This window comes from Ylistrum balloti, unplaced genomic scaffold, assembly GCF_031769215.1.
Source record: "Ylistrum balloti isolate Yb309-2 unplaced genomic scaffold, AGI_CSIRO_Ybal_v1 Utg369790, whole genome shotgun sequence".
Taxonomy (NCBI): domain Eukaryota; kingdom Metazoa; phylum Mollusca; class Bivalvia; order Pectinida; family Pectinidae; genus Ylistrum; species Ylistrum balloti.
In genome coordinates, this window is record NW_026781974.1 from 1,395,858 (window position 1) to 1,422,014 (window position 26,157).

The 26,157-nt window shown below is 37.9% G+C and overlaps 2 protein-coding genes across 3 annotated transcripts in view; one reads left to right on the forward strand and one right to left on the reverse strand.

Moving 5' to 3' along the window:
- The window catches only part of LOC132544346 (IQCJ-SCHIP1 readthrough transcript protein-like), a 79,757-nt gene extending 68,013 nt beyond the window's left edge, over positions 1-11,744 (reverse strand). The window contains exon 1 of one of the 2 annotated variants that reach the window (XM_060207931.1): positions 11,732-11,744. Coding sequence is in view for 1 of the 2 variants with exons in the window: in XM_060207930.1 (XP_060063913.1) it covers positions 2,732-2,745 (14 nt within the window). In the remaining variant the exon portion in view is untranslated. Of the gene's footprint in view, positions 1-2,731; positions 3,345-11,731 lie in introns of those variants that run through there. The other variant, XM_060207930.1, reaches the window with a different exon arrangement.
- A 3,542-nt stretch (positions 11,745-15,286) lies between these two features.
- The window catches only part of LOC132544322 (metabotropic glutamate receptor 2-like), a 39,024-nt gene continuing 28,153 nt past the window's right edge, over positions 15,287-26,157 (forward strand). Inside the window, exon 1 of the mRNA XM_060207899.1 lies at positions 15,287-15,493. Coding sequence (XP_060063882.1) covers positions 15,287-15,493 — 207 coding nt within the window. The remainder of the gene's footprint in view (positions 15,494-26,157) is intronic.

Below are 26,157 nucleotides of genomic sequence, written 5' to 3' on the forward strand. Positions count from 1 at the left end.
TGAGACTGAGGGAGAAGGGACAGACATGAGACTGAGGGAGGAGGGACAGACATGAGATTGAGGGAGGAGGGACAGACATGAGACTGAGGGAGGAGGGACAGACATAAGACTTAGGGAGGAGGGACAGACATGTGACTGAGGGAGAAGGGACAGACATGAGATTGAGGGAGGAGGGACAGACATGAGACTGAGGGAGGAGGGACAGACATGAGACTGAGGGAGGAGGGACAGACATGAGACTGAGGGAGGAGGGACAGACATGTGACTGAGGGAGGAGGGACAGACATGAGACTGAGGGAGGAGGGACAGACATGAGATTGAGGGAGAAGGGACAGACATGAGACTGAGGGAGAAGGGACAGACATGAGACTGAGGGAGAAGGGACAGACATGAGACTGAGGGAGGAGGGACAGACATGAGACTGAGGGAGGAGGGACAGACATGAGACTGAGGGAGGAGGGACAGACATGAGACTGAGGGAGGAGAGACAGACATGAGACTGAGGGAGGAGGGACAGACATGAGATTGAGGGAGGAGGGACAGACATGAGACTGAGGGAGGAGGGACAGACATAAGACTTAGGGAGGAGGGACAGATATGAGATTGAGGGAGGAGGGACAGACATGAGACTGAGGGAGAAGGGACAGACATGAGACTTAGGGAGGAGTGACAAACATGAGACTGAGGGAGAAGGGACAGACATGAGACTTAGGGAGGAGGGACAGACATGAGACTGAGGGAGGAGGGACAGACATGAGATTGAGGGAGAAGGGACAGACATGAGACTGAGGGAGAAGGGACAGACATGAGACTGAGGGAGAAGGGACAGACATGAGACTGAGGGAGGAGGGACAGACATGAGATTGAGGGAGGAGGGACAGACATGAGACTGAGGGAGGAGGGACAGACATGACAGACATGTGACTGAGGGAGAAGGGACAGACATGAGGAGGGGAGGGACAGACATGAGACTTAGGGAGGAGGGACAGACATGTGATGAGGGAGGAGGGACAGAGATGAGATTGAGGGAGGAGGGACAGACATGTGATGAGGGAGGAGGGACAGACATGAGACTGAGGGAGGAGGGACAGACATGAGACTGAGGGAGGAGGGACAGACATGTGATGAGGGAGGAGGGACAGAGATGAGATTGAGGGAGGAGGGACAGACATGAGACTGAGGGAGGAGGGACAGACATGTGATGAGGGAGGAGGGACAGACATGAGACTGAGGGAGGAGGGACAGACATGTGACTGAGGGAGGAGGGACAGACATGAGATTGAGGGAGGAGGGACAGACATGAGACTGAGGGAGGAGGGACAGACATGAGACTGAGGGAGGAGGGACAGAGATGAGATTGAGGGAGGAGGCAGACTGAGAATTGAGTAAGGTGGTATAGACATGATACCAAGAGAGAAGGGACAGGCATGAATTTAGGAAGGATAGACATGAGTCTGAGGGAAGAGGGTGTAGACCTGAAATTGAGGAAGGAGGTATAGACATGGGACCAGGAGAGAAGGGTCAGGCATGAATGGAGGGAGAATAGGCATGGGTCTGAGGGAGGAGGGGCAGACATGTGATGAGGAAGGAGGGATGGACAGACATGTGGGAGAAGAACATATATATGACTGAGGTAGGAGGGACAGACATGAAACAATCTTATAAACTATATGTTGATAGAACTTAGTTTTATAAAAAATATTACCAAAATATTTCATAAATCATCTAATTTAATTATTACTTTATAACATATCAATCGAAATCACAATATGAACACAAGCATACATCAATTGTTAAACTAGTTACTGCAAACAAAACATAAACAGCTAGAGGCACTGTAGGTGTAAATACTACTGTTAATGAAGTAAATGTTGCAGTTGAGGCTTGGATAGAGCACATTTTGTACCATCTGGCACAATATATGTATCTCACAAGTCTTCTTACTAATCATCAGTGATATCTACACATCCTCCCCAGTCCCCTACCCCCTAATGTTTATATCTACACATCCTCCCCAGCTCCCTACCCCCTAATGTTTATAAGTACAACAGCATGTATCTATACAGATGTTTATAATATAATCATGCTTACATCCCACGACTGGTACCTCAGCAAATATTGCTTTCAGAATGTAAATCTAAAACTTTGCTGTCATATTGGTCAGTACATCATACAGGTGACAATTTACACAGGTGATAATTCATACAGGTGACAATTTACACAGGTGATAATTCATACAGGTGATAATTTACACAGGTAATAATTCATACAGGTGACAATTCATACAGGTGACAATTTACACAGGTGAGAATTCATACAGGTGACAATTCATACAGGTGACAATTTACACAGGTGACTGTTTAGAGGTGACAGTTTCTACAGATGACTGTTTATACAAGTGATAATTTATACATGTCATGATTTATACAGTGACTGATTATAAAGGTGACAGTTTATGCAGGTGACTGTTTGTAAAAAGTGATAATTTTTTATGTGATAATTCCTACATGAGACAGTCAATATGAGTGAAAATTGTCAAGGTTACATTAAGTTACCACATGTTACAGGGCTCAAATGATTATACCAGTCACTATTTTATTAAGGTTTTTGTGTGACAGTTGATAGAGTTTTTACAGATAACATTTAATACAGATAAAAAGTTGCATCACTTAAGTGTTTTTTATACCTGTTACATGTTACCTTTAATGACTATGGACTGACTGACCCTTACCTGTTTGTCTCCATGTTCCTGGCTTGTAATAAACTGTTATATTATTATATCACTGGTAATTTGTAGTAATGTTCATCAGTCTGTAGTAAATTTGTCCATACAGAAAATCCATCCACAGAAATTACACTTTTGTAAAGGTAGCCCATCCATTGTAAGGTATAAACAGACAATTATCCACAGCAAGATTTACACAGCTAATCCTTAGTAATTTTTATACAGGTAGTCCATTATTTTGGCAATAGGAGTAATCCATTTTGATTTAAATACAAATGATTAATAGTGAGGTAAGTAATCTTTGTATCTACATAGGAAATCACTGTTAGTGGATAACTATCATTTCTGTCTCACCACAACATCAATATCTGACAGCAAAACAGAGAGAGCCTGCCTCATCAGCTACCACAGGTACTCCGTGAAGTATTACTCATCAGGCTGTCAGCATCCGCGACTATTCACAGCCACTGAAGCTTTAAACTGTGTCATATCATACTCATTGACACAACATAACATTGTTCCTGACCTCCAGTGACCTCACACTTGAACTTTTGTAACCCTTGACCTCCTGATTCAAACTAGATCCTATGTCCCAATAATGTTTAGTACCTAAAGCCGTATACAGTGGCTGTGTATGTTCCCCAGTGTGAAGGATTGGAGGCGCCCTGAGGAGAATGTATGGAATTCCGATACACCTAACACACTTTCCAGTTCTATAGATGACAGGCTGTGATCTGATCGGACCAGATCAACCATAAACAGATCAATACAATGATTTGTCAGATGAAATAGATGGTTTACGGACTGAGAATAACCAATTCAATATTGTCGACATTCTTGGAGGAACAGCGAGTGTAACTTTATACTGAGACAATGTTTCTATTGACTCAGCACATGCAGAGACAATATCTTTATATTACAATAAAGGCCTGTAAAGACACAATGTCTTTAGTCTGGTGTAGGTCCCAATGGGGACCAGTGCTGCACACTAATCATTCATATTACAAGCTCCATCAACTAATTTGTCAGTTCCTCATAGCAGGCAGAGTGACTTGACAACTGATTCTAAACATGCAGCCCATATAGTCGACATACATACAAATATCTGATGATGAGCTGTAGACATTTATATACTATAGACAAATACCAACAACATCCAAATGATATCTGTTACAGCCTCCCAGACAGATATTTCATTACCTTCCTGAGGGACCAGTACTGCTATGTCTGGTACTAGGCAACAGTATACCTAATATCTGCAGTGTCTGGTCCTCAGCATTTAAAGTATTAGTTTCTGTAGTACTTTCTGGTCCTGGCCAACAGAAAAAGTGTCTACAGTGCTTGTTTCTGACCTACAGTACAAATGTCTGGCTCCAACCTATAGTACAAGTGTCTACAGTGTCTGTCACTGACCTACAGTACAAGTGTCTACAGTGTCTGTCTCTGACCTACAGTATTAGTGTCTACAGAGTCTGTCTCTGACCTACAGTACAAGTGTCTACAGTGTCTGTCTCTGACCTACAGTACAAGTGTCTACAATGTCTGTCTCTGACCTACAGTACAAGTGTCTACAGTGTCTGTTTCTGACCTACAGTACAAGTGTCTACAATGTCTGTCTCTGACCTACAGTAAAAGTGTCTATGGTGCCTGTCTCTGACCCACAGTACAAGTGTCAGTACAAGTGTCTACAGTGTCTGTCTTTGGCCTACAGTAAAAGTGTCTACAGTGTCTGTCTCCAGTCTACAGTATAAGTGTCTACATTGTCTGTCTCCAGTCTACAGTAAAAGTGTCTACAGTGTCTGTCTCCAGCCTACAGTACAATTGTCTACAGTGTCTGTCTCTGACCTACAGTATAAGTGTCTGCAGTGTCTTGTTCTGGCCTACAATACAAGTGTCTAGTGTCTGTTTCTGACCTACAGTACAAGGGTCTACAATGTCTAGTCCTGGTCTTCGGTATAAGTTTCTGCAGTACTGTCTAGTCCTGGTCTACAGTGCAAGAGTCTGTGGTTTCTTTTTCTGGTAATGGCCTACAGTGTCTGTCTCTGACCTTCATTACAAGTGTCTATAGTGTCTGTCTCTGGCAAACACTTCAGGTATCTGCAGTACTGCTGCAGTCTACGTAGACTGTAAGTATCTATATATATGCAGTTAGATACATCTGCCAACTACACTTGTATACATTACGTACACACATCAGAGCCAAGTAAGCAAAATGACTGAATTTCAATGGAATTCTAGGCACTGATTTGATATTAATTGATACTGCTTACTGTATAAGCTTTTGATTCCCGTGGTTTGCTAAGCAACCAAGAAAATGAAATAGGTAACACTAATACTGAACTAGTTTTTCTTGGAGAATATATCTACAAATGATTATATTGTGACCTAACCAATTTAAATCGTGACATAACCAATTCAAATCGTGACCTAACCAACTTAAATCTAAAGAAGATAGTGCCTACACAATATGATGTTATAAAGTAAGTTCCTATCTAGTTATAGGTCACTACTTTACCTTCAATAACTTAACATTACAATATTTGATTGTCAAATCTTCCAAACATGATTTCTACATTTAATAGGTAAACTACAGATTGTACAAAAACCGAAGGCACACAAGTAATTAGCATCTTTCATTACAAACAGTAGAGCCGAATGATGAATTAACTGCATCATACTACTGTTTCATCCTTCTAGTACTCAACAGTGATGCTAGTGACTTAAATTTTGAAGCCTTGGAGGCAACTCAGGAAAATCCAAAGTGATTGAAAGAAAAGTCTTAACCTAGATAGGAAAGTGCACTAGCCCCATAATTAATTGTTTCATAATTTTCATATATATCAGATAATTTTAGAACAACATAATGGAAAGATAGTAACTGAATGAAAACATCAGACTGACACTAACACAGTATATATGATTATACCAGTACAGAAGAATATAAAAATCTCAGAATTCATTCCCAGCTCAAAATATAGCAGGATTGAGAAAGGTTTATAGAACTTCAGCTGAATTTACAGCAGGTTTTTAGCAGGTGTTCTGCACTGCTGAATCACTGCTGTATTCTGAACTGAACAAGAAGTTGGTGAAATCATAAGTAATTCTATAGTGAGAATTAAGCAATCATTAAACAGGTTTTCAGCCTATCTGAAATTTAAATGAGCTATACTGCAGGTTTTCATCAGACAGCACAGCTGGATATATTCAGCAACCCTTGGACCCTGCCCCATACAGATATGGACAATATATTGTAATTTCTACAGCAGAATGATTCCAACATATTTTCTGTTACAATATGTCTCCTATCAGACCCCGCCCTCCTGCCATAGGGTACTGACACCAACCATTTATACAAAATTGCCTCTCCTTCTTCAAAACACGCTTCAGACCAGACATTATCCTGGCATTCCTAAACAACATGGAAAATTAGAAAGGACTTGCTATATCTATTATCCATTTACTAAAAACTCCCCTTTAAAAGCATGCTTCAGACCAAATTGGGATGAAATCCAGGCATTCCTACAGAAGAAAAAGGATTTTAAAGAATTTGTTAAATTTCCCCTAGTTGGGCTTTGCCCCTTCTGTCTCAATAAGCTTAGACCCATCATTTATACAAAGTGATTCCAAGGATCCTATAGATCATATTAAGAGAATTTCTGCTCTGAATCTTTTCCCTTCTTTTCTCTCCTCTTCTCTGTTTTTGATCTTAATGATGAAAAATTTGAACATTCCTTTGCAGAAATAGCAATAATAATCTTTTACTGCCAAATCCAAGATGGTCGTCTGGAAGCCATTTTTTCCTAATCTGTGCCAAAATCAAACAGGTCCAACTAGAGACCAAAGAGAACCTATACATGAAATTTGAGAAAGATGTATGCTGTAGTTCTCAAGAAATAGCAATAACAAACTATCAAAGTCAAAATCCAAGATGGCCACCTGTCAACCATTTTGCTTTCCAGATCAGTCCAAAGATTCAATGGGCACCATTTGGGACAAAGGTAAACCTTCATATGAAATCATCAGATGGTAGGTTAAAAATCAGGACAGAATCATGGCATTTTTAAAGAAAAAAATTGAAATGAATTTGCTCTCTTTCCTTTATTGGGTCCTGCCCCTCTCACCCAAGGGTGCTGATCGAGATTTTCTTTTTCCAAACCAAATTTGAACAAAATCCAATTCAGCAATCATTTCTACAGTAGAAGAATGATTTTTGAAAAATTGCTTATTTTTCCCTTTTGTATGTACCTCCTGGCCCCTGGAATCCAAGAACCACAATTTTGTATCAACTTGGTTCCCGCTTTTCTCAAGGATGCTTCTGAACAAATTTTGTTGTTCATGACTACTAGCATAAGCTCACCAGTCACAGAAATAATACATGACCCATTTTTAAGGTGTGAAATTCTATTACCTATCTATAGGCACCTACATGCTAAATATGCAATTAAAGCTAGGATACTTCATTAGATATGCCCCTCCACTTCATAATATGTATATTCACAAAGGGTAGAAATTCTGCATATTTTAGACATGATGTATTTAATTAGTGTAAAGCAATGATCAAGCATTTCTTATTTTAATAACATATCTTAACAAAGATACAACAGATTATTTACTCTCACCTAATTTCATTCAATGAAGACTTTTTTCGACCAGCCTTTCCATTGATGTTATACTTCTAGCTGATCACTGAAAGCTAACTAGGACACCTTTGTTGATTGGTCTGTCAGTGTTTTCACTCTTAATTTCCTGCATGTACAGAATCAGATTGGCACCAATCTGTTATCTCAGGACAGACAAGTTCTGAGTTTCTTTCTTATACAGGAAACCTAATGTATGTATTGGGAATCCATTCTATTTTCATGAAATAGATTAAATGAATATTTAACATCTAATGACTTCCAAAATTCTGTATTGACAGTAGAAGTCTGGCTATCAGCCCCTAATGTCTTAGAAAATTCTGTATTGACAGCAGTAGTCTGGCTATCAGCCCCTAATGTCATAGAAAATTCTGTATTGACATAAGAAGTCTGGCTATCAGCCCCTAATGTCTTAGAAAATTCTGTATTGACATAAGAAGTCTGGCTATCAGCCCCTAATGACTTAGAAATTTCTGTATTGACAGTAGAAGTCTGGCTATCAGCCCCTAATGACTTAGAAAATTCTGTATTGACAGGAGTAGTCTGGCTATCAGTCCCTAATGACTTAGAAATTTCTGTATTGACAGTAGAAGTCTGGCTATCAGCCCCTAATGACTTAGAAATTTCTGTATTGACAGTAGAAGTCTGGCTATCAGTCCCTAAGTTCCCTCTACAGCTGTAGCTTATTTCCCCTTGATTGAACATCATGAATCAGACATATCCATGAGATTAGAACTTTCATTGGATGATTTCTTCATAAATTCTACATTCTAGATACAATGTCAGTTAAACCACTGTATCCAACAGACATATCAAGGACAAATAGTTCAACTTTATGGACCCAAGAGGCCCTGGACTCTGAAGGGATCTTAATTATCAGATGGTGATCATTATTCTATATTGTTACCATCAAAAAATCTATCAGACAGTGATGTATATATATGCCCAGCTCAGATTACTGTTAACATGTTTTGTGGTAACCAATATTTTTGTGCTGAAAGCGGTTGCACTAAAGCTTAATCTGCTTGGAATTGCAGCTTCAATGTTATTTAAAAGCTGATGACTATCAACATGGCACTTCACCTAATTGTACAAATACAACACAAGTTAACTACAGAACAAAATTTCAGTGATCCAAAATAAGTTCATAGTAATGGTATTCAGAACATTGAAAGCTTATTCTTAATTTATCTTTTTTATTTCATTTTTTTTTTTTTTTTTTTTTGCCTATTTTCATAGGATATCACATTTTTTCCTGAAAAGGAATGCTAACTAAAACACATATATATATTTTCCCTCTGTGTGTAAAAAAAAAATGAGATAATTCCATTATTGAGCATGACTGGAAATAGGTAAAGAATGGTGTCCATAGGTATCTGACAGTATAGAGTGAGATGGTATACATATTACGATTTATGAATTTATAGAAGGACCATAATAGCTATGTCATCATTTAGTTAAGTGCTCCACTGTTAGGAATGTTGTTACAGATAAATGATGTTTTCCACAAGGCTCTTACTGACCGACCTCAGGCAGACATATCCTTGTCCAGTTTACAGACCCATTTAAGATTCTATGACAGGTATAACTAGCAGTTCTGATATTAGTAAAGTTACAAAGGGCAAATCCACAAGAGTATTATATCATCATCATTGCAAGTGTTGGGCTCCACAATAGGATACTGTCATTTTGATTTGGCTCAGTTGGCGAACGTTACCATTGGACTGGGCCATTTTCATTCATAAGTTTAGCTGGAAGGACCGGAGTTGTTCAACTTTTAGATAAGAAGGGACTTAGTGATTTTATTCCATTTTCTCCTGAGCTTCGACTAAACCTTTCAAGGCTTGTATCAATAGCCGTAAGTCATTCCAAATTTATGCCTAAAATTCATATTACATTGAATGTGTCAATGAAAACAGTTTCTACACTTATGACTATACAGGCCAAGTGCACCACAAGGGAATATTTTCATTTTTGGTTGGACTCCATTGTTAAATATTATCATTGGGTTGGACTCCGTTGTTAAATATTATCATTGGGTTGGACTCCATTGCTAAATATAATCATCGGGTTGGACTCCATTGTTAAATATTATCATTGAGTTGGAGACCATTGTTAAATATAATCATAGGGTTGGACTCCGTTATTAAATATTATCATCGGGTTGGACTCCGTTGTTAAATATTATCATCGGGTTGGACTCCGTTGTTAAATATTATCATCGGGTTGGACTCCGTTGTTAAATATTATCATCGGGTTGGACTTCATTGGCTGAATTTATCATTGTTTGCACTTCACAACAGAATTTCACTTGAGGTTGATCAAATTGACTCCATAGACAACTATCATCAATGAGTTGGTCTCCAAAAAAAACAAACATCTTCCACTTTTGAAATTGGAAAGCTTCATCGGAAAATACTGTTACCATAAAATTAAGACTAATTTTCACCAGGAATTCAGTGGTGAACACACAAACTCTACATTGCAACAATGTGTATATCAATTAACTGCTGTTCAATAACCCATTACAAATACATTCTCCAGATCCTACTTGTTTTAATTACCCAAATATCACACCTGAATGTCTGTTAACATTTAAATCCTTATCTTGTACACTACATAACACTCCCTATGTCTGTCAGCTTATATAAAATTCCAGTAATTCAAAGTCAAAGGTGTGTGGGAAATATTCATGAGTTAAATATTTAATGTAAAACCTGAAATTTTACCAGCAGAGAATTTCAACTCAATTACATTTTCCTCGTTAGCTTTATTGACCACCATTCAGGAGAGAGTCAGATGGAAACAGCCTACCTAGTTGATAACACACATCGTGGACAAACAGAAAACTATATAGAGCCCAAGGGAGACTTGGAAACCAAGAAAATGAAAAAAAAAAACCATTCTATTGAATTTTCAAGTTACACCAAAAATAAGTGAACAACAGATGTTGCATGCCTATTAATAAATTTCACTAGAAATTCTAATTCAAGACCAATAGCATAGTTCCAGAATTTGGCGAGACCATCAATAATTTTCAGGAGAAGCACAATAATTAAACATCAATTCTAATGAATATGGAAAGATTACAGGATAAAAGAAGAATTTTCAGCCTGGTTAAAGTCTAATTTAGGATTATCAGTCTGGGACCCTGGACAAGATTGCACATTGTCCTCACTCATTTGCATAAAACTGTAACAGGCAGGCAATCTAACAGGTTGCTATGGTAACAAAACGGCTGAGCAATTTCAATGTTACACATATGACAAAAAGGACATCTGTCATGACAGTTCTAGGGACGGGATAACAATGATACCGTAACTGATGGAAATGCAGACATTTCAATGTAGCCAGAATAAACAGAACAGCTTAAACCTTTGTTTATTTAAGTGGTAGCTACTAAAATCACCAGTATCAATAACATTAGAGAAAATTTTGAAATTTAAAATGACATTCAATATATTCTGAGGTCAGATAAAAACCAAGAGGAAAACACACTTTAAAAGCTACTTGCTTCGATCACCTCCATGCTTATGATTCACCAACTTGCCATCAAATTGAAGACATTTAAACATAAATTTTGCAAAGAGACAAAAAATAAAGAAATGAAATTTGAAATAAGTTAACACAAAGCGTGACATTATCCCCTGTGCACTGCTGTTTAAGTGAAAGACACACAATCGTATATATATATATATATATATATATATTACTGTTACAATACATTGAATTTCTATGTGTTATTTATAATTGTTCCATGCAAAGTATTGAAATGGAGTACTAGAGTACTGGCTTGATGCATGGACAAAGCTTTGAGTACTAGGTAATTACCTTGAATGGTTTGAGAGAACTGGTCTGAAAAAGCTGAACTTTGTGATTTGGCCTCTCTGTTTCCATGGTAACAGGAAAAGGTTTTAAATGGAGAATTTACCAATAAAAGATACTACTAGCTTCATAAGTGTAAAAAGTTTTGAGTACTGGTCCAGAAAAACTTAAATTTGTCATGAGGGTTATCTGTTTCCATGGTAACAGAAAAAAGATTTAACTAGGGCACTAACCTAATAAAGATAGAAAGTTTTGTTGAGTTGAGTTGAATGGTTTCAAAGTTGAAGCCCCTAAAGGAAAGTTAACACTAATTTTGTGCTTTTTAGGTATGTTTCCATGGTAACAGAAAAATATAAAAAAAGGAAATGTCATCAATAGCAAATGGCACAACTAGGGCACTAATTTAATATATACAACAAGTTTTGTGAAGTTGAGTGGATGGGTTTGAAGTTATAGGCTGGAAAAACCCTTGGACAAAGGAACCAGGTTATAAATATGAAGGAACCAGGTTATAAATATGATCTTATCATTTCAGTGTACTTACGTGATTACATGGGATAAATAATTGCGGGATCGGTTTCTGCGTGTCGTTGTGTTGTCATCTAAGAGAACTTCTAGCTTGTGACTGCAAAAAAAAAAAAAAAAATAATACTAATAGAGAAATGAAAATCTTTACACTTCTAGCAGAGATATACATACATTAGGATAAGAAAGGCATTTTTCTGTATGAAAATCTCATAAATATATTATACTTACCTGAGTATAACCACATATGATATGATAAAGTACAAAATGTCTTACATTTATAGCTAAAACATTTTACAGGTTGTTGCTACAGTCTGGGCAATCTACCAGAGTATATCGATTTCAAACTTATTATTCCTCCATTTCAAAAACGAAATTTCATTTCAAAGTTAATCAAATTTATGATTAAATTGCAACTAATATTTCTTTTCTTTTTTTTTTTTTTAAATTTTCATATCGCACCTGTGTAACCTTGAAAGTAAGTCAGGGTCACAGGTACCAATAGAGGTGGTATTGTAAAAGGAATAGTACAGTATCTTCAAATCAAATTGTAATCAAATTATGACTGAAATACCATCTGGTCCACGCTGATTCTTTTAACTAAATATAAACTTTATTTTACAGCAACTGCAAAACAAGCTATAAACTTACAGCAATCACTCTTGTTTGTCTAGATTGAAACAAGTCATGGGTCTTACTGTGAGAGGAGAACAGAATACCTAGGAAAACCCACATGATTGAGCAGGTGACCCTTGTACTTTTTAATCTACACTGAGGGAATCAAACCCCTGACATCTAGGTGAAAGGCAAGTGCACCACCTGACCACAAAATTTTTTTTTAACTCTATCACTGGATTAAACTGTCTGTTACTTTATCAATACTGTGTTAATCCTGCAAGCCATGTGGGCTAAAACATTATCTCTGACTCCAAGGCAAGAGATGGGCTTAATACAGGACCTCAAGTAACCCACACATCAACTTGGACTCAAACAGAAGAGAAGGGCTTATTTCAGGACTACAAACTTCATTTAGTGGTAATTCTATCGGGACGAAATGGTTATAGCTTATTATCAGATATGGAATTATTGCTGGATAAATATGGTTATCACTCAAATGACTTGAGGTCTGATGGTTCAGTAGAAGATGTTTAAATGGAAAATGATGATGGTAGGATATTATAAGTTCACGGGTAATTAATTCTTAGTGAAATAAAATCATAAAATAATTGCATTTATTAACTTATTAACAGTGATTTGTCCAATAGTATGTCATCAAACATAATACTGCAACATCATTAATTTTCGTGGGGGTGGTGTAGTCAAATTTCACAAAATGGATACTGTCCAGAAACTGTAAAATGAAGTGTAAGTAGACTTATTGAGCTATATTTAATCATGAATTGGCATTTTCAGAAAGTGTAACATTAAAGTAGATTTGTTGAGCTGTTTCATCCATGAAATCAAGTGTCCACTTTTTTTTAACTACAAAAATTAAGTCCCACAAAAACATGTAATGTTACAGTAAACACAAATGCAATTTTAACTATGATATTCAAATCCTAAAATGAAAACTGACACCTTGTATAACTTCTATGTTTAATGAGATGTGTACAGAACTTTACGAAGGCAAAACATTTATAGAATGTAGTTTTTTCAGGTCAATACAAGAGTTTAGAAAGAAGTGATTATTTGCAAGTTGAAAACTCTCACAAATACACCGCCAGAGTACTTGTATTCTAATGTAATAAGCACATTAAGTTGTTACCAGTCTCTCAGACATAAGAACACTTATGGTCTGTAAACATTTTGCCAATATATTCAACTTCACCTTGTGTCAGGTAATAAATATAGAATATAATAACTAATGCATGGTTTCCTAGTGAAATATTGATGTTTCACAGGTGTTGCAAATATGTCTGCATGAGTTTAAAAAATATACCAGGATAAACAACATATACACTTACATATACTTATGAACTAGTGATTTGGACATATTCAGGTGACATATATATCTTACTTGTTCAAAATAGAAGAAATTTGATTTTTGTCCTTTTTTCTTTCTATTTTACTTTCTATTGAACTGGAAAGTAATACCATGACTAAAATATTATTTTGGTAAAGACCGATGTCACCTCTTCGGAAATCTTACATAACCATATATATATATATATACCACTGAGACAATGGAATTTAACAAAATATTGTCTGTTTCTAAAATAAATGCAAAGTTTTTATAACTTTGATGTTTTATTACGTTGTATCAATCATATCTTTATTCTTTCCTGTAACAAATTCATGTGCCTAAGAAATCATATTAAATCTTTTTTTTTAAACTATAAAATGCCTATGGAAACCCGTAACTAATCATGTGATAAATATGATTCAATGGCAGTATGGGGTAATTATGAACCCAATCTATTAAGAGGTTTTCAAAAATATAGTGTGGTACTGATTTAGAATGTGGACAAGAACGACATTAGTTACACTAGTTACCTCATAAAAATAGAGGGGGAGTGGGGGAGTGGGGGGGGGGGGGGGGGGGGGGGGAGGGTACAAATAATAAAATATCCTGCATAGTCAGATTGATTAGATAGGAAATGATACACGAAACCAATCACTACATAATACTGTGGTAGGTACACCTGGTCTACACTACCAAATCTTTATCTATACAGAAAGTTAAGCCTGGGCATTAATGGGTCTCATTAATGTTCCCGAATTCAGGTTTGGTCATTAGCTAATGTAGAGGCCATGTCTCAGGTTATACATACCCATCTAACTAAGACTGGATATTCAATAACAACAGTGAAAACAAATGTAATATCAGATGTTACCCTGTGTGCATAGATAATAAGCCCGCAAGCCTTCTGATCTAGCTTACTTATTGCTCTACCTATAAGTAAATGGTGAACAAGTTTAGCTTTGGCTTTAAGTATATCATTCTTTCTTTTAACTTAATACCAGAACGTTTATTAATTACCCCTTCAATTAAAAACCCTTCCTGAAATATCGGTCTCAGTAGGATCTGTTATATCATGAAACCTTTTTACACTTCATCACAGGATTCTGTACATAGTAAAGCTCAGTTCTAAAGTCAAGTACATTAAATTTTTGTTTAAAAAGTTAAAATTATTTACTACAGTGTATAATTGTAAGCACTCAGCCACAGACATGTATCTATGTACTGTTACCCAATGTCAGATAAGTTCCTATGCGCGAATTACAAACCAAACTAGAAACGTCTCAAGTATCTTAAATATGGATAAGTATCATAGTTTGATGATTAGCAGAAGTTGTTAAATGTGATCTGTGACCCTTTATCATTGACCACCTGAATGTGGTTCTGGGTTCTAATGGGTTCTGATACCATATTTAAGTCAATAAACTTTTGAGAAATAGTGACCAAACAGTATAAACAGTATGTCTGTCATAACTTTTAAGATGTACACAAATTACAACCATGACATTCTGGTGACATCACAAACCAGGCCTCAATTACCACACACAGATTGTAAACATGATAGATTTGTAGATACGGTAAAAAGTTGTCCCCACACTTACCCTCATTATACCCATGACACCACAAAGCAAGGTCAAAGTTCTCACATCTAAAGGTCAAGGTCAGTCAAGTGGTAAAACCACAACCACCATGCATGACAGTCCCTATAGCCTAGAGTCAGCATGTAAGGATCTGTATACTGATATGTCTGTCTTCCAGTTCATAGAGTTTATACAAATGCCACAAAGTCTGTCTGACCAGTCTATTGTACCTCATACCAAAGTATGTTCAATAATAAGAATATCCTGCTAACTTCAACTACTCTGTTGACTTCAGACACAAATTAACAGAGTCAATTAAATTTTATAAAGACATATATAAACAGTACAATATAAAGTAATGACTTCACAGTGACTTATGCAAAGACACGAAAACAAAATGTAGACCTACTGTATAGAGGTCCATTAAAATTAACCATACTTTGAACAAAAGAACCAAAAAATAAAGGCCAGAACCAGCCCCAAAAAGGCTTAACAGCTTAATGATATATCTGTGTAAACATTTCTTCTTGACAATGCTTCATTAACAGCCAACCACTTTGAAATTACCTCCCCGAAACTATAGCTTAATGTCTGTGGACATTACAAGTATACGATTATATATCTTGATTAAGTTAAAATTTTCTTTAACTTACCTACAGATCTTTAAATGAATGTGTAAACCAGGTGACAGAGTAGTAGGTATGACACAATGGGAGAAATATAGTATCTGTTACCCCTTCACCTGCTCCATTCATAATCACCACTCAACTATACCATTCATTCAGATTTTCCGGCCAGCAGCATCAGTGTGTAACGCAATGAATAATGAATGGTTTCCGCATTGACTTGCAAAGAACACAATAATAACATATCCTCTTTATCTACCTGGCTAACCTGAATTATATACTCCATCACTACAGACAGAGTACACGTGGAGTGAGAACTGGAAGGGGCCCATATCATGTAGCGGGGTCACTATAGGTATAGCACAGGTGGAGTGAGAACTGGAAGGGGCAATGTCAGGTAGCAGGGCCTCTACAGGTACAGCACAGGCAGAGTGAGAACTGGAAGGGGCTATGTCATATAGCAGGGCCTATACAGGCAGAGTGAAAACTGGAAGGGGCAATGTCATGTAGTAGGGCCTCTCCAGGCAGAGGGAAAACATTTGAGGCAGCAAGAGAAGGGATATCACAATGTCATCACAGGTTATAGGCAGCAAGGGAAGGGATAGGTCAAACATCAATGTAGGTTATAGGCAGCAAGGGAAGGGATTGATCAAACATCAATGTAGGTTATAGGCAGCAAGGGAAGGGATAGGTCAAACATCAATGTAGGTTATAGGCAGCAAGGGAAGGGATAGGTCAAACATCAATGTAGGTTATAGGCACCAAGGTAAGGGATAGGTCAAACACCAATGTAGGTTATAGGCAGCAAGGGAAGGGATAGGTCAAACATCAATGTAGGTTATAGGCAGCAAGGGAAGGGATAGGTCAAACATCAATGTAGGTTATAGGCAGCAAGGAAAGGGGTAGGTCAAACACCAATGTAGGTTATAGGCAGCACCAATGTAGGTTATAGGCAGCAAGGGGTAGGTCAATGTAGGTTATAGGCAGCAAGGGAAGGGGTAGGTCAAACATCAATGTAGGTTATAGGCAGCAAGGGAAGGGATAGGTCAAACATCAATGTAGGTTATAGGCAGCAAGGGAAGGGATAGGTCAAACATCAATGTAGGTTATAGGCAGCAAGGGAAGGGATAGGTCAAACATCAATGTAGGTTATAGGGGATGGATCTTCATGTCACTGTAGGTTACAGGGGATGGATTACAATGTCACTGTAGGTTACAGGGGATGGATCACAATGTCACTGTAGGTTACAGGGGATGGATCACAATGTCACTGTAGGTTACAGGGGATGGATCACAATGTCACTGTAGGTTACATGGGATGGATCACAATGTCACTGTAGGTTACAGGGGATGAATCACAATGTCACTGTAGGTTACAGGGGATGGATCACAATGTCACTGTAGGTCACAGGGGATGGATCACAATGTCACTGTAGGTTACAGGGGATGGATCACAATGTCACTGTAGGTTACATGGGATGGATAACTCTGTTACAGGTAACAGGCAGTATAGGAGGTGGTTCTGTCACAGTGGGTAACAGGCAGCATGAGTGGGCCCTGTGTCACAGTATGTAACAGGGAGCATGAGAGGGCCCTATGTCACAGTATGTAACAAGCAGCATGAGAGGGCCCTGTGTCACAGTATGTAACAGGCAGCATGGGAGGGCCCTGAATCACAGTATGTAACAGGCAGCATGGGGATGCCCTGTGTCACGTTATGTAACAGGCAGCATGGGAGGTCCCTGTGTCTCAGTATGTAACAGGCAGTAATTACGAGGGTGCTGTATCACAGTAAATTACAGGCATCTTAGGGCTCCTGTACTTTGTGTCAGAGTAGGTAACTTGTCGAATGCTGTGTTAAAATAGGTTGAAATCAGCTTGGAGGGCATTCTGTCATAGAAGGTTACAGATAGTATAGGACGGGGTTGTGTACAGTAGGTTACAGCTAGCATGGGAACGTGTTGTGTCTTATTAAGGTTACAGGGAGCTGCCTTAAAATCTATTAATGTCACAGTTAGACGCTCACAATAAAAGGTAACTGAAGTCACTATCAGACAGGATATAGCCTTAACAGTTAAAAACCTGTCTAACTGAAATCTATAGGTGAGCTAAAAATGATTTGGTTAATATTGTTACTGAGATGTTCCTTAGATAACCTTTTCTTCTGGTCTGGGTATCTAAGACCGTCCACATATTTTGTTTCTGTCTAACTTGGAAACAAACACATTAAATCAACCAAGCATTAGATATCTTAAATTATAAAACTCAGAAAAGCTGAATCGCTTCTGCTGACTTTATCTTCAATAATTTAACTGAGAACACATCTTGATAATACACAATGTCATATAAATACAGTGTAACAAATACAAGTTAACTTACTTGATGGTGGCAACTGTATCATTCCTCTTTCTGTTTTAGGTGAAAAATTCAAATAACAGATCTTCAGAATCTCTATGAGAACTAAATCACATGATTTGATTTCAAATGGATCGACTGCCAGATCAGCCCTTGTACAGATAAGAAGCAACACCAGAATAAATATTTTGCATGCTTGACAGATGATGCAACTGTATACATTCTGTAGGATATTAAACCTGCCCATTTACTCTACAAATCAATACCTTACATCCGTTCACAATAAGATAACATTTTCTTTTTAGTAGTTGAACACAGACGGGTTTTTTTTAATAAAATCAGAACAGAACAATTTTTGATTGGAACAATCTTTTTGGAAATCAGAGAAAGATTTATAATCACTTCAGTGGTATTGTTTGATTGGTGTAATATTACAATATTTTAGAAACAACAAGCCCTGAGGGGGTTTTAAGTCTGTAGTTATGGATATGATTTCATAGCTGTTTTGTAAAACTCATCTTATGTAGCATTTACATAATTCTCAGCATAACGCTCATCTCTGGTGCCTCTTTTTAATTCCTAGCATGGGCTTATTAGTGATAATATGGTACATGATCTGAATATTTATAGAAACTATAGGGAATGGAATATTAACACCAAGACTCTCCTCTGGTTGGCGCAGTGGTAATGCACCTCACCTTTCACCTAACCATCCACACCAAGAGCAGATTAATATAAGCTGAATGCTTGTTTCACAATTGTTGTGAAATAAATAAAGTTTATAAAGCATCAACACTGATATTCTAGAACGCATCACAACTACCAAATATCTCAAATACAAGTTGACCTTGATTATATAGTGTGACCTTGGTTTATTGGAGGCACCAACCTTAAATGGCTGAAATGACATGGAATAATCCATCCCAAACATCCCCATGCCTAGCTGTTATATCTAATAACCACCCCCATCACACACCTAGCTGTTATATCTGATAACCACCCCCATCACACACCTTGCTGTTATATCTGATAACCACCCCGATCACACACCTCGCTGTTATATATAATAACCACCCCCATCACACACCTAGCTCTTACATCTGATAACCACCCCCATCACACACCTCGCTGTTATATCTAATAACCACCCCCATCACACACCACGCTGTTATATCTGATAACCACCCCCATCACACACCTCGCTGTTATAACCACCTTCATCACACACCTAGCTGTTATATCTAATAACCACCCCCATCACACACCTAGCTGTTATATCTGATAACCACCCCCATCACACACCAAGCTGTTACACACCTAGCTGTCTCACACCTATAGTTCTTGTATCTAACAATCATTTCAATCACACACATGGCTTGTTAAGATCAGACAACAACCTCATTGCAATCCCAACTTGTAGATCTGATAACCACCTTTTCCACATCTAGCCTGCATATTAACACCAAATCACATATATTAATTGCATTTTGCCTTTTGATATTAAATGCACAGAAAGCAATATAAAATGACACATTTCCTGATACAGCAATATCAATGTGAATTAAATTGCCTTGAGTCAGTCTACATGTAAACCAATGCAATGTAACAATAAAAGTAAATTTTGTAGATGTGAAGCATGAAAGTTTTCTTTTCAGAGAAATTGATTTGTGAAGCAGTGCTAGGAATATATGAACAATCAGTAAAACAGATCAGGTCGTAGAGCCTAAACTATTATTCATATGATATACCCTAAATACAAGCTGTTCTCAACATGGTTTTTACAATATGATAAAAAGGGTTAAAAAGACATTAGTAGAGGATTTTTGTGATTTTAGAGAAATATTCAATATCTTACCATTTTTATGTATTAATAAATCATGTTCCAAAAATCTAGGTCGAAGTGATCCAGTCCTGTAAAAGACCAAAAGTTGATGGTTTCTACATCAACATCTACACACAATGTAACCGAGCACTTAACACAGCTGCGTCCTCTATGACATCATCAATTTAGAAGACCACAAGATATACTGCAGAGGATAATAGTCTTCTGCGGAATAAAAAAGTGATTTGAAGGCCTCTGTGGCGGAGGAGAGAAGATACCAAGGCTAGCGAAGGTGTACAGGAACATTGCCTCTATTCATTATTCATTCCGCCTGTTGTTCTAGCATTTGGCAATAATTCCTGGACACCCCCATTCTGTAAACTCCCATGGAGTTTGATATAGTGCTACAATTAAACTCTGACTAGGACGGCTGTCAAACCTTCGTGACAAACTGTATAGAATGCTCCCAGTTTTCCTCAATACAATCACATTATTTCCTTCTTATAGATTTGTCTATGTATAAAGGAAATGTGAAACATGCTAACCAAAGACTTTTTTCCATGATAGGTTCTTCTGAACATTGACATGCAAAATTGCTTTCTTACAATTTCAGTAAAAAAGAAGCTTGCATGACACAATTAAGAAGAAGAAGAGTCTCCAGTATTTGATAATAATCAAATTACCTTGCCTCCTTCATACATATGTAGATATATCTTTCTAAGAAACAACAAGTGGGTAGTCAGGATATCAAGCAAATTAAATCCAATTCTCCTTTGGGATAGAAACATGCATTACTTCATTGGTGTTAATCTATTTATGAACATCACTGCCTACATCGTCATTTAATAGATTAAAAACCATGTACAGCTGACTATCACATTTAAACTGCAATTAACCCAGGAGACCAACACATTACTTTTTATCGAAATCAGGGGCAAGGGGGCTTGGGCTTATAACAGGACAATAAGCCACTGGGACCAACACATTACTTCTGATCAAAATCAGGGGGGAGGGGGCTTGAGCTTATAACAGGACAATATACTCCTGATCAAAATCAGGGGGGAGGGGGCTTGAGCTTATAACAGGATAATAAGCCACTAGGACCAACAAATTACTCCTGATCAAAATCAGTGGGGGTGGGGGGGGGGGGGGGGGGGGGGGGGGAGGGGGCTTGAGCTTATAACAGGACAATAAGCCACTGGGACCAACACATTACTTCTGATCAAAATCAGGGGGAGGGGGCTTGAGCTTATAACAGGACAATAAGCCAGTGGTACCAACACATTACTCCTGATCAAACTCTGGGGGGAGGGGGCTTGAGCTTATAACAGGACAATAAGCCACTGGGACCAACACATTACTTCTGATCAAAATCAGGGGGAGGGGGCTTGAGCTTATAACAGGACAATAAGCCAGTGGTACCAACACATTATTCCTGATCAAAATCAGGGGGGAGGGGGCTTGAGCTTATAACAGGACAATAAGCCACTGGGACCAACACATTACTTCTGATCAAAATCAGGGGGAGGGGGCTTGAGCTTATAACAGGACAATAAGCCACTGGGACCAACACATTACTTCTGATCAAAATCAGTGGGGGTGGGGGGGTGGCTTGAGCTTATAACAGGACAATAAGCCACTGGGACCAACACATTACTTCTGATCAAAATCAGGGGGAGGGGGCTTGAGCTTATAACAGGACAATAAGCCAGTGGTACCAACACATTACTCCTGATCAAAATCAGGGGGGAGGGGCATTGAGCTTATAACAGGACAATAAGCCAAGGAGATCAACATATTACTTATTACATATTACAGACACTGATGGACTTAGCAAGGAGATTATATATCAGTTATGAATATGTATATTGCTCAAATATGGTCATATTTCTCCAGATCTAATGCCTCAATCATGTATTGACCAAATATGGGCAGAAGACATTTATACAGAGAATGCCTGAATCACACTTTTATAAACACAATGTTACATCACAAATTCATCAATATCTCTGCGGCAGACATTTAACAGTTATTTTATCGTTCCTAACACAGTAAAAGCTCCATTGTCTACACCACTTGTTCTGCTATCTTAATTATCATTAAAAGTCTGTTGATAACAAGACATGAAACCTTTCCCATGCAAACAGCAATAAAAGATGTAAAAAGACAAAATGAAAATGATCCATTCTTTCAGCTTGTTGAGTCGTTGGTTTTGTGATGATGAATATCTTGTATGAGTTCACATGGAGACACTGAGATTTTTTTTCCAGTAATTCACTGGAGGTTTAATGGATTTTACCCCTACTCCCTCCCTATCACCAACATGTTCATAACAGTGACTTTTTACCTCTACTCCCTCCCTATCAACAACATGTTCATAACAGTGACTTTTTACCCCTACTCCCTCCCTATCACCAACATGTTCATAACAGTGACTTTTTACCTCTACTCCCTCCCTATCACCAACATGTTCATAACAGTGACTTTTTACCTCTACTCCCTCCCTATCACCAACATGTTCATAACAGTGACTTTTTACCTCTACTCCCTCCCTATCACCAACATGTTCATAACAGTGACTTTTTACCTCTACTCCCTCCCTATCACCAACATGTTCATAACAGTGACTTTTTACCTCTACTCCCTCCCTATCACCAACATGTTCATAACAGTGACTTTTTACCTCTACTCCCTCCCTATCACCATGTTCATAACAGTGACTTTTTAACCCCTACTCCCTCCCTATCACCAACATGTTCATAACAGTGACTTTTTTACTCCCTACTCCCTCCCTATCACCAACATGTTCATAACAGTGACTTTTTACCTCTACTCCCTCCCTATCACCATGTTCATAACAGTGACTTTTTACCTCTACTCCCTCCCTATCACCATGTTCATAACAGTGACTTTTTACCTCTACTCCCTCCCTATCACCAACATGTTCATAACAGTGACTTTTTACCTCTACTCCCTCCCTATCACCAACATGTTCATAACAGTGACTTTTTACCTCTACTCCCTCCCTATCACCAACATGTTCATAACAGTGACTTTTTACCCCTACTCCCTCCCTATCACCAACATGTTCATAACAGTGACTTTTTACCTCTACTCCCTCCCTATCACCAACATGTTCATAACAGTGACTTTTTACCTCTACTCCCTCCCTATCACCAACATGTTCATAACAGTGACTTTTTACCTCTACTCCCTCCCTATCACCAACATGTTCATAACAGTGACTTTTTACCTCTACTCCCTCCCTATCACCAACATGTTCATAACAGTGACTTTTTACCTCTACTCCCTCCCTATCACCAACATGTTCATAACAGTGACTTTTTACCCCTACTCCCTCCCTATCACCAACATGTTCATAACAGTGACTTTTTACCTCTACTCCCTCCCTATCACCAACATGTTCATAACAGTGACTTTTTACCTCTACTCCCTCCCTATCACCAACATGTTCATAACAGTGACTTTTTACCTCTATACTCCCTCCCTATCACCAACAGTTCATAACAGTGACTTTTTACCTCTACTCCCTCCCTATCACCAACATGTTCATAACAGTGACTTTTTACCTCTACTCCCTCCCTATCACCAACATGTTCATAACAGTGACTTTTTACCTCTACTCCCTCCCTATCACCAACATGTTCATAACAGTGACTTTTTACCTCTACTCCCTCCCTATCACCAACATGTTCATAACAGTGACTTTTTACCCCTACTCCCTCCCTATCAACATGTTCATAACAGTGACTTTTTACCCCTTCTCCCTCCCTATCACCAAAACAGACACATAACAGTAGAGATATAACGGTATCTGGATATGCTACATGTATGAATTTAACTTCTTTACTGGCCTCTAAGTTCTACTGACATCAGAACATGTAAAATGTGTGGTAAACAACAAAACTGCTAATTTTATCTGAAGTCCATCTATAAAAGGTATCCTACATAAACACAGACACTAATTGAGGAACAGGTGTCCTGGTAATGATGCTCCCTCTCCCCTGTCACAATGGCTGCTCCCTAACAATGATACCCTATTAAACAGACTGCTCCCTTACAATTGTATCAAGCCATCCACATCAGCAGGTAGACAGGAACAACTGTTCAGACTCACTGACCAGAAATTAACCTAGAGTCTAAACCACCATGCCAAATTTACAACACCTAAACCACATATACTAAAACTAACATCTATATTTAACATCCCCAATCTCTTCATCCATTTCCACATGCAGTCACAATCCATACTGTTACACAGACAACTATAGCTAAGTAAAAAACATATAGTTAACCATATTTCATAAAACCAGCTTATCAACACCAACATAGCTGTATCTACATGTAAGACACAGTAGATCTATTCCTTTACCACCTGATGAGAAACCTCACTATGTAGCTGTAACCACCCATGTGTTGTGTGATCAGACAAATTATTTATTACCTCACCTCATCAATCAAAACCAGGAGATCCCTGACTTTGAAGTCTGGTGCTACAATGATGGTTTTTACTATTAACTGGAAAGCAGGTCATACATACCTTACAGGCTACCAGTAAAACATTAGCACCTGGCTAATATTCACGCATAATACCTAAGAAGTGTAAGTCAGGTCTACATTATTTATAACAACGTAAACATAAATGGTAAGCCTCTAGATTACTGACATCCTCTCTTTACTTACAAATGGTGGTTAATAGAGCCAAAATTTTCACAAGCACTTGACCAGAAATATCAGCACACATCACATGACCTTGGCCCAATTAGCCCCAAACTCTTTAGAGTCTTCAGAAACCAGAGTTATGGGTGAGGTGGTAGATGTTACAAAGGTATAACTACTGCTGGTTATTGTGACAGTTCCCTATCACAAAGAATTTCTTTGATGTTCTAATCTTCACTTGTTTATAAATAACAAGTTGTGAATCATTTTTGTACAAATGGTCATTTTATACTATGACCTATGACCTTTAGAATCCTTTGACCTTTTCTTATTTTTATATGCAGTTTCCAAAGAGGTTAACATAAAAAGTCGCAACAACCATAAATTACAGCCTGGAGACCAACGACAAGCATGTTGTTCAAAAATAGTCATGATAATTTCATCCGCTGAAGATAAACCTGTGACAAAATGCAGAAAAAATCAAATAACAAAATCCCAAAACGAGTACAAACTATTCTTTCTCCAGCATTAGTTTCATGGATTCTCAATACAAAGACATTTTCTTAAAACTGAGGAAGGTCTTACAGATTTGAAAGAAAATACTGATAAGGCTTTCCTACCTATATTTTTTTTAAAATCTCTATTTGTGATATTTAAGCCAGTTATTTATAAGTCAACCTGTGTTAAAGAACAGTGTTTTTCTACCTTAATTTCTCAGCTGTTTACACCTGTACACATTTGAAAAATAGAGTTACATTTTCTTAGAAATTGGGAAGATGTTCTTAATCTTTCCTATATTTAACACAGGGGGGTGGAGGCACAATGTCCCACAATAGAAAAATTCAAGGTTTTCTCCCTAGGGCTGCCATGGATACCGAAAGGTATACAAGAGTCCTTACTAGATAAAAGGGGCTGCTCGTGTTGTCATCACTCTTGACACACATTTCCTATATTTAAATAACACTTCCCGACCAAGGGAAACTGCATTTTTCTACTGTAACCCTGCATGACAAAACTATCACTGACCACCTACCAGTGATGATATTTTGTAACAATCCTATCCCTGACTTTGACTTTGACTGTAACAATCCCATCCCTGACTTTGACTTTGACTGTAACAATCCCACTCCTGACTTTGACTTGGCCTGTAACAATCCAAACCCCTGACTTTGACTTGGCCTGTAACAATCCAAACCCCTGACTTTGACTTGGCCTGTAACAATTCCCCTTTGACTTTGACTTGATGATGGAGTATTGAGGGGCAGTAAATTTATAACCTTCATATATTACACAAAGAATTGTCAACACATTTAATTCCTGTGCTTTTTTCTATGTAAGAAAGACATATTCTGTTACAAAAAATATAATTGGCTGCTACTGATCATGTAAAGAAAATTTCAGATTATTGTGAACCAATTACAT